The sequence below is a fragment of the Leptonotus elevatus genome, chromosome 2 (assembly GCF_054856555.1).
Source record: "Leptonotus elevatus isolate MCC_2025b chromosome 2, RoL_Lele_1.0, whole genome shotgun sequence".
NCBI classification, from domain to species: Eukaryota; Metazoa; Chordata; class Actinopteri; order Syngnathiformes; family Syngnathidae; genus Leptonotus; species Leptonotus elevatus.
In genome coordinates this window covers 41,576,061-41,586,049 of record NC_141240.1, presented here as the reverse complement: position 1 = coordinate 41,586,049, position 9,989 = coordinate 41,576,061, and the positions used below count along the sequence as shown (strand labels likewise).

Sequence of the window (9,989 nt, the reverse complement as noted above, 5' to 3'; positions counted from 1 at the left end):
TCACTTTTGCATAGCAACTGCCTCAGCCAATCATCTCTCACTGTTGAGCTCAACTCAGCCCCTTTTTTTCTTAGTGTACTCAAGGCTTGGCCTATCTACGACTACTACTATTGCAAATACTATTACTACAACTACTATCTTGGCCAATTGATTAGGTACACCCAGGATTCTGGTCAATTCATTAGGTACACCCTGGATTCTTGCCTCTCCGCCCACCCAGGGCGGCGGCCATCTTGGCCAAGTAATTAGGTACACCCTGGATTCTCGCCACTCCGCCCACCCAGGGCGGTGGCCATCTTGGCCAATTAATTAGGTACACTAAGGATTCTCTCCCCTCTGCCCACCCGGGGCGGCGGCCATCTTGGCCAATTGATTAGGTACAGCCAGGACTTTTCAGTCACAAAATGTTTTTATTTGATTATTTTCCAAATTTGTAGCATGTGACTATTACTGTGTTTTTTTGATGATTATGGTTTATTATTAAATACTATAAATTGTCCATTTCCTTTGCTAAAGTAAATGTTTTCTTTTGTGATATTGATGAGTTCTTAAAGATGCACAAACAGTGACTGTGCGCATGTTGTCTCCACAGTTTCCTCAGGGCACACATAGACATATAAAAGGAATTTGTAAGATGTTAATAAAATTTGGTTAATGGTGTAAATCAACAAATTCAAATTGGAAGGTTCATTTAACTAGATTGTTTTATGTTCAATATACTTTTAAAAAAAAATCAGTGACATGTACAATGTAGCCAATAAAAAAATATATAATACTGGATATTTTGTAGAAACATTTCATCATTTGTAAAGATTTGTCTGTGTTGAATAATTTAGACAGGTGATAATTGCTGAAATTAAAATAACAGATTCATCAGATTTTTTTAAATGCATAGTAATTAAAATATGTGTCACTCCCTTAACACTGAAAACAAAGATATGAATTAGACAATGGTTGGTTCTTTTTAGTGGTTAAAAAAGTGGATGTTTGAATTACAATTTTTATCTTTTTATATGTATTTATTTTTTTATGTTGATGTGCAAAAAACACATACAATTGGTCAAGCAGTGCATCCACCACCAGACAGCCTGTCCTGTATGTAGCAGTATGTCCTACTCGCAACCCGCGAGTGTTGTATGACACAATCCGCATTATTGAACCTTGCAGCTGCACGCAGCGCAGTTGCCCCCTTAAACTGGACTCCTCCTCGGATGCAGCGCGCTCCAACCTCACCATCGGGCTGCAACCCATCTTGTGATAGTTGGGACTTCGCGTTGTCTTCTCTCGCGCGGTTTTTTCTAATCCTAACCCTGATTGGTCCGCTTTTTTCCCTGTCTGTGCTGTGGCCAATGACATTCGCTTGATTTTGGAAGGTTCTAGACGACGGACCCCTCTTGCTGATAGTTGGAGTTCGTGTTGTCCTATCTATTTTCCCTGATTGGTCGTTTTCTGCTTGTCTGTGCTGTGGCCAATTAAAGACGCATGAATGAGACTATTTTAGAAGGTTCTCGACGACGGTCTCGTCCCATTTCATCTCGTCTGAGGTAAGTGTTGCACGGCAATTATTTTTAGTCTGATGTATAATGCTAAATAAGTGAGATTTTGCAAGTTTTCCCCCATCCTAAACTACATCACGTTAATACTGGCGATGTATTGAAACGTATTTGATGTGTTTGAACGTTGTGTTATCCGGCTGCTGTTTTAACAAGATAGGTAAAGTTAAGTGCTAGACATGGTAGCCTACATGCTAACTACACCTGCTAGCGCTAGCTAGAGCTAGCAGATCTCACTTTAAGGTTTTAATGTGCAGTAAAAGAAAACAAAAACAAAGAAAAGTTTGAGTAGGCTCTAAATCTCAATTGTGTATAGCCCTCGTTGCTACAATATACAGTAAGGCTTTTGTCTCGTCTGTCGTCGTTGTGGTGGTGGTGGGGGAGGGGGGCGTCGGTTGTTGAGTGGCGTGTCCTGCTCCACCGTGTCGCGGAGCGGCGCCGATGAGGGATTTTGGAAGTATTTTACACTGTTAAATGACCTTCATTGATTGACTACAGCACACATTTGTAAATTGTCAAAGCTGCCTTTATTTTCCCCCTTGAAAGATTACCGTTGGTTTCTGTAGCGATCGTTTTTTTCATGGCCATCCAGAATATCCATCCATTTTGCCAAACCGTTTCACCTCATGGAAATTAATCTAAAAGAAAAAAAAAGTAACAATGTTATTACAATACCGTTTTCTTTGTTAATAAGTAAACAAGGAAGTCTATAGTGGATCCATTTTTTTCTATTGTTGAGGATTTATTGAAGGCTCTGCTCACCCCATCCATTATTTATAATCAATGAACTATACAATGTGTGATGTTACTATACTTCAATTGATGACGGTTTCTTATTTTTATTACAATGACACCACTGCCTCATTAGACTCAATGTACATTTTTAATGTTTCATACACATCTGAGATTAACTACAAATTTTATCTTGAATGTTTTAGCGATGCACTGAGCACTGTGCGAATTGGAAAGCTGCTGACCGTGATACTTGGATTTCAAACCTTCAGCACCGCCTTGGACTTCCACCTCATCTACCTGCTTCCATCTTGCCCTCAAACAACATAATACATATATAAGATCTACATCACAGAGTCTAGAACGCAAATACAGCTGAACTTACACTCAACAGCACATTACAAACACTCTAATATCATTACTTTACTATTTTGTTGTGTTTAAATTGATTTCCTTTTTTTACTGCCAGTTTACTTTTGACTTTGTCTTGGGAAGTTTTTTTTCTTTTCTTTTTGCTTACAGTAAAGGTAGCTGTAGCAGCATGCCGCGGAAGGGGAAGCGTTCCGAGGCAGCCAAGCGCCGATGGAAGAAGCTGGACCTTGCTGCTCCGGAACTGAGCCCAAACATCGCACCCCAGCAGGTACTTTGCCTCTATTCAATTCTGCACTTGGCGGTGGTGTATTCTGTGTTGAGTTATTTTGAGTCACACTGCTAGGTCCTCAATGTGCTGTATATTTTGTTTTCAGCCTCGGTCCCCACCCTCTGCCACCAGTGATGGGACCACGATGCAGTCTCCAGTTTTTTATTTAGAAGGCCAGAGTCCGAACTTCAGCTCCAGCCAGTCGGCTCGCCACTGTGGACGCCCGCTCCCCACCGCATACCTCTACTGTGGCTGCCCACCAGGTATGTTCCACAGCAGGCAAAATGCAATTAACTTTGTTAATGTGCAATACACATTATTTCCGGCTACAAATATAGTCAAGCAGAAAAAAATGCTAAAATGCTTATGTAAAAAGCAGTCTGTGTATTCAAGACACTCAATAGTAATGTAAAAAAATCCTTTATTAAAAATGGACTACCAACATGTTTCAACACAAGATTGTCTTCACCAGGGCATAGTTTGACAAATATAGAGTGTATGACTGAGCGATATTTGTGCATTGCTTTATTCATGTCAAACTAATTCTGAATTTAATTGTGATGAAGTCTGTTTTCTACAAGATTTCAAAATTTTTACTGATGTCAAAAATAAACTCACTAACATTGATCACAAATTTGTGAGATGCCGAGCCCGGACACAGATATTTCACATGGTTTCTTTTAAATTACATAGACCAGATGTAAATAATAATAAATAAGACGGTTATATTTAACAACTAATGTTTTGTTTTAGACTTCATGTCTATCTAAACAGTATATGTCATTGTTTTGTCAAAAACATATTTCTATATACTTCCTTTATACTATAATCTAATCTGGTACAATCTGCTGCCTTTCTGCTCATGTATTTGATCAGAAAATTCTAGCAAAATTGAGCAATTGTGACTGTATTTCAGACACAAACAAAAGTATCAGTTAAGTCCTTGAATCTCTTTTGTGATTAAGAATTTCATTAATAAACCTGGCCTGAATTAACATCACTTGTATGTACAAAATACCTGGTCAATTTTAATTGAAACTAATTTAACCATTACAACCTATGTTTGCTTTTTACTCTATATTATGGTGACTGTCATGTTTTGGGTTCTGTTTTCCTTGTGTGTCTCCCTTGGTCTTGTTTAAGTGTGATCCTGCCCTTCCTCGTGTGATCCAATCAGTGCCCTCAGCCACTTGTGTCTTGCCCCAGGTGTGTCTTGTTGTGTCGTTAGTCTGTGTATTTAGTCTGCTGTCTCCCCTCTGTCTGTGTCGAGTCATTGTTGTATTTCCCCCTGTGATGCTGCCCGTTTTTGCCTTGAATTTTCCCCCCATGTCATGCTGCCCGTTTTGCCTTGTTTTCTCCATATTATGTTTTTCCGTGCAATTTAGATCTCACCTTTTGTTTTGTAGAAATTAAAATCCCCTTTTTGATTGAGCCTCTGCCTCCTCGCCCTGTCTTCCCGCATTTGGGTCCTCAAGCTTCCCCTCCTTGACAGAATGACCCGACCCGAGAAGGACCCAGCGGGAGCGCTGAAAGCCAAGATGTGGAATCAGGAGGCGCGCCTGTCACGCCATGAGGAGCTCCAGCACGCCATGGCCGCCCAATTGGACCTGCTGTCGTCCTTGATTGAGGGAGTCGTGCGTCGTTGGGCTTCAGCTGGTGGCGCTCGGAGTCACCAGCCCCAACTCCCCGAACCACGTCTGTCGCACCTTCAACTCTCCGAACCACGTCTGCCGCCGCAGTTCCCAGTCCCCGAACCACGTCTGCCGCCGCAGTTCCCAGTCCCCGAACCACGTCTGCCGCCGCAGTTCCCAGTCCCCGAACCACGTCTGCCGCCGCAGTTCCAAGTCCCCGAGCCACGTCTGCCGCCGCAGTTCCAAGTCCCCGAGCCACGTCTGCCGCCGCAGTTCCAAGTCCCCGAGCCACGTCTGCCGCCGCAGTTCCAAGTCCCCGAGCCACGTCTGCCGCCGCAGTTCCAAGTCCCCGAGCCACGTCTGCCGCCGCAGTTCCAAGTCCCCGAGCCACGTCTGCCGCCGCAGTTCCAAGTCCCCGAGCCACGTCTGCCGCCGCAGTTCCAAGTCCCCGAGCCACGTCTGCCGCCGCAGTTCCAAGTCCCCGAGCCACGTCTGCCGCCGCAGTTCCAAGTCCCCGAGCCACGTCTGCCGCCGCAGTTCCAAGTCCCCGAGCCACGTCTGCCGCCGCAGTTCCAAGTCCCCGAGCCACGTCTGCCGCCGCAGTTCCAAGTCCCCGAGCCACGTCTGCCGCCGCAGTTCCAAGTCCCCGAGCCACGTCTGCCGCCGCAGTTCCAAGTCCCCGAGCCACGTCTGCCGCCGCAGTTCCAAGTCCCCGAGCCACGTCTGCCGCCGCAGTTCCAAGTCCCCGAGCCACGTCTGCCGCCGCAGTTCCAAGACCCCGAGCCACGTCTGCCGCCTCCGCGGCAGCCCCAAGACCCCGTGCCACGTCTGCCGCCTCCGCGGCAGCCCCAAGACCCCGTGCCACGTCTGCCGCCTCCGCGGCAGCCCCAAGACCCCGTGCCACGTCTGCCGCCTCCGCGGCAGCCCCAAGACCCCGTGCCACGTCTGCCGCCTCCGCGGCAGCCCCAAGACCCCGTGCCGCGGCAGCCCCAAGACCCCGTGCCAAGGAGGTGCACGTCCCACTGCCGTCTTCTCCCTGTCTGGCGGCGCACGTTGTGGTCGCTCTTTGCTCCAGTGTGGTGTCCGGGGCGCCCTCCGGACTGGCGCCGCCGGGCTCCCCTCGTCTGGCGTCCGGGACGCCCCCCGGACTGGCCTTGATGGGTGTGCCAGGTTCCCGCCTCCGGGCCCCCCTCCGCCCGCCCTGTTTTTGGACCTTTTTGTGTTAGGGACCTTTGGGAGCCGTCCCTTGAGGGAGGGGTTCTGTCATGTTTTGGGTTCTGTTTTCCTTGTGTGTCTCCCTTGGTCTTGTTTAAGTGTGATCCTGCCCTTCCTCGTGTGATCCAATCAGTGCCCTCAGCCACGTGTGTCTTGTTGTGTCGTTAGTCTGTGTATTTAGTCTGCTGTCTCCCCTCTGTCTGTGTCGGGTCATTGTTGTATTTCCCCCTGTGATGCTGCCCGTTTTTGCCTTGAATTTTCCCCCCATGTCATGCTGCCCGTTTTGCCTTTTTTCTCCAGGTTATGTTTTTCCGTGCAATTTAGATCTCGCCTTTTGTTTTGTAGAAATTAAAATCCCCTTTTTGATTGAGCCTCTGCCTCCTCGCCCTGTCTTCCCGCATTTGGGTCCTCAAGCTTCCCCTCCTTGACAGACTGCACATGCCTACAATTGTGTAATGTCTATGCTTTATGTTTTAGGTGTCCCCTGTTTGTGCCAAGGCTCTGGTACCAGGTCAGTCATAATTTTAATTGCTTTTGCAGCAGTTTTACAATCGATTATTTTAAGCAATTCCAATATTTTGCAGGTTCATATACACTCAAAGTGGAACATGTACTTGTACTGTGCATTGTCAGCAATTGAAGTTGAGACTTGACATGGTATTCTGTGTGTGCATCATTTTAGGCAGAGGCACTGGCTGGCGCCACAGAGTTTGGGAATGGCCAGTTTCAGCTGTGACTGGGCGGAGGCACAAACTGGTCATTCCAGCACTGAACCAGGACAACACGGTATGTTTTATAATCAACTCTGCCTTTATAACAAATTAACAACCTTCATTTGTGTCTATTTTTTTTAAATTACTTCTTTCCTTTTTTCAATTACTACTTCTTTTTTTTTTCTTTTGTAACAGTTTGTCCTGGTTGTTGGTGACTCCCACCTGCGAGCCATTGACGATGGGGTTGTGAAGATTCCGGAGGGACGTTTCTTGTTTGCCGTGATGTCCACCCCGGGTGCCAGGGCCTCCGAGTTGCGTGCTGAGGTGCTGAATGCTGTTTTGCCTCGGTCACCCGAGGTGGTCTGCATTTTGGCTCCCAGCAACAACTTGGGCCGCCCCATCGCTGTTGCTGGCCACTTCCCGCTGTCACATCTTCACTTGGTGTAGAGACGGGGTAAGTACATTAGTTGCTGCAAAAAACAAACAAACATTTTATTAGTGCTCCTCCTATCAAAAGTATGTTTGTAGATGTATAATATTTTTTCTGATCATGTCTGGAAGGTACACCTCAGTGACAGCGATGGGATGTCGGTGCTTGCGCGGTTGCTGTGGGCTGCCGTCAACCTGCGGATGGAGAGGACTGCACCACCTGCACCGGCTGCTCCTCAGCGTTCGCCACCAGCTCGAGTGTTCAGACCAAAAGTGGTTGTTAAGGGTGAGGTCACTGCGCCTCAGCCTTCAAACCCTTTTGACTGGACACTCGTCGGGAAGGCCAAGGAGGTAAACGCAAGCCTAACATGTTTTTGAAAACCTCCTAACATGCAATAATGTCACTAGTCATTTCAGAGCAGCTCGGTTGTGGACTCTGAGGTCACCTGTGGGCCCACTGGGTGGATGGGCACTCTCCAGGTTTGTGATGGTGATCATGGATTCATTCAGCCTTTTACCATGGCACATGTTACAATTCCATTTCTCTATTTCTATTTTGTTGTGTTTTTTACAGTGCAACATCCCATTGAACCCTCTCTGGTTCAGCCCACCCATGTTGGAGGCGATGGACAAGCTGTCTCCAGCTCGTCTTTCCAGCCCTGAGGACTGCCCAGGATCCAAAGGATAAGAAGGTATTTCAGTTTTCCTATTTTGTTTGCCCGTTATGTTTACATATCTATCTTCATGACAAAAAAAAAAGTATAGTTAATTGTCCATTCTTGTCGTAACAATGCTTCGCAGTAAAAGCAAAAAAAATAAAAATATTTAATAATATATATCTCTCTATCTCTATCCACCGCAGGGCACAGACGACAGCAGCCAGCCCATAAGAGCACACGGAGAGAGCACCAGGTTTGCATTGCATTCTTATCAGCCCTGAGAAGTCTTACTTAAAATCACAAACAGAAATTAGTGACCCTTCACACAAGTGCTGTGTGTTAAAAAATTATTGTTTGCTTGTCGTTTCAGCCAGAGGAAAGGCCAGCCCCTGCGGAGGTTCCTTCCAGACCATCATCCCCCCGTCGTCCTGGGACTGAGGTAACTTTTTTATACTCACAACATTAACCATTAACATATGAAATGTTTAAAATTATATTAGTTAGAATTTAAGATAATTAAAATGGTTTCAATCATTTCAGGATCCTGCTGTGGGACTTCCTCAACGCACGCTATCCGTGAGGGCCACACATTCACAGATGGATGAAAGGTACTCAAGTTTTTCTCGCAACCACCAGTGTACTTGTATGGCTCTCGCTTTCTTGGCCTTCCACGCTGAGGGGTTACAGTTTAATTCGCTTGACCTTGACAGGGTGCTTGAACACGGGGACTCTCTTTACGTGGGTGCTAAACAGCAATTGATTTTGGACCATAACTTTGGGAATGATCACTTGACTGTCGAGGAGATGCCAAAACAAGTCATGACGGACACCAATGTCTATAATGTACAGATGCATGAGCTCAGCGTTGGTTATGTCATAGATGACGGTCATTCCCAAAGAGACTTGGGATTGTCTCTTGGAGCTCAGCTTGAGTGCTTGTCACAAAATGTCACTCTTGCTTTCTTGATTGTGAATCCAGAGTGTTTTGCAGTATTCCGTGACACATCAGGATACTTTGGGTTATTTGATTCACATTCCAGATCTGAAGTGGGCTTGCCACACCCAAACGGAACTGCAATTATGTTGACTTTTTCTCACTTGTGTGGCTTGGTTGAGCATTTGCGTCAGCTTTTTGAAGGACATAGCCGGTTTGCAACCTATGAGTTTGTGCCAGTCTCTTTTCATATTGATGGCAGTTCCATTAAGACGCATCGGGATTCTACTACAACCATATCAAAGGCAAATGAAGAGCTACTAATTGAATTAGGTGAATCCCCAAGTAAAGCGATACAACTTGTGATCGGTATTGTACCAAATCAAGAGCTACATAGTGCGGTACATGTTGAGCCAAATAGCCAAGCAAGTCAAATTAATGAGAGTCAAAATATTCCGGAACCTCAGCAAGGACTCAAACTGCTGCATGTTAATATAGATCTTTCTAAATGGAGTAAAAGTCAGCGTGCAAAACATTTATATAGAGAACGTCAACCCATTCGTAAGTGCCAAAGAAAACTTTCAATTACATCTAATTCTAAATATCACAGTGATCTGTGCTTTAAGGAAAAAAGAAGCTCTATCAGAAGAATAGATACAACAGTGATTCTGCTTTTAAGGCAAAACGGCAGCAATATCTGATTGATAAATACCAACACGATCTTGCTTTTCAGCAAAAGCGGAAGATATTGATGAAAAGGTACATAAGAGATAAATACAGAAATGACCTTTCTTTTCAAAGTAAACAAAAACAATACTTGCGAGAGAGGTACAAAAATGACCTTTCTTTTCAAAGTAAACAAAAACGATACTGGTGAGAGAGGTACGAAAAAGGCCTTTCTTTTCAAAGTCAACGAAAACGATACTTGCGAGAGAGGTACAGAAAAGACCTTTCTTTTCAAAGTCAACGAAAACATTACTTGCGAGAGAGGTACAAAAAGGATATATCTTTTCAGAGTCAACAGAAAAATTTACATGCGAGAAAGGTTCCAAAAAGATTCAGCTTTCAGGCTCTCTCATATTAGGCGCTGTTTACAAAACAAAGAGGACAGGCGTGATTCAAACGCGCTAAAACGTATTCGCCACAAGTTAAATTGTGCTGTGAAAATAATAAGGAAATATAGTCACATCATTCCCCAGTGTCAGGAAATTGAGCAGGGTCAGGCAAACGGTGTAGTAGACGTCTCTGTGGAAATGAAGCAGGCACTCGTAGATCCAGAAATGGAAGCCACCATCGCTTCTTTCCGGGAAAGGGTTCGGCATGGGCCGACGTATATCTGCACAGTGTGCCACCGTGCGCTTTTCCCCAATCAAGTAAAGCATTGCAAACGAGCCAGATACACCAAAGATGTTGATGTGGCGTTTGCGTGCTTGACAGGCCAGTTTGTTCACACTTGTAGTTTCCCCGCCCCATGTACCGTTGC

At 45.4% G+C, this 9,989-nt stretch overlaps 1 protein-coding gene across 2 annotated transcripts; it reads left to right on the top strand.

Moving 5' to 3' along the window:
• Positions 1 to 2,744: 2,744 nt before the first annotated feature.
• On the top strand, positions 2,745 to 5,860 carry LOC147180070 (uncharacterized). Of its 2 annotated transcripts, none has more exons than XM_086069375.1 (3): positions 2,745 to 2,925; positions 3,032 to 3,188; positions 4,418 to 5,860. In XM_086069375.1, the coding sequence occupies exon 3, from the start codon at positions 4,419 to 4,421 to the stop codon at positions 5,712 to 5,714; it is 1,296 nt and encodes a 431-aa protein (XP_085925501.1). In that variant the 5' UTR covers positions 2,745 to 2,925; positions 3,032 to 3,188; position 4,418; the 3' UTR covers positions 5,715 to 5,860. The 2 variants fall into 2 exon arrangements, with proteins under 2 accessions (XP_085925501.1, XP_085925500.1); XM_086069374.1 differs by having other exon boundaries at positions 4,401 to 5,860.
• The last annotated feature ends 4,129 nt before the right edge of the window (positions 5,861 to 9,989 follow it).

Bases quoted from the DNA above. Each gene is read 5' to 3' on its own strand.
- LOC147180070 (XM_086069375.1), top strand. From the start codon at position 4,419: ATGACCCGACCCGAGAAGGACCCAGCGGGAGCGCTGAAAGCCAAGATG.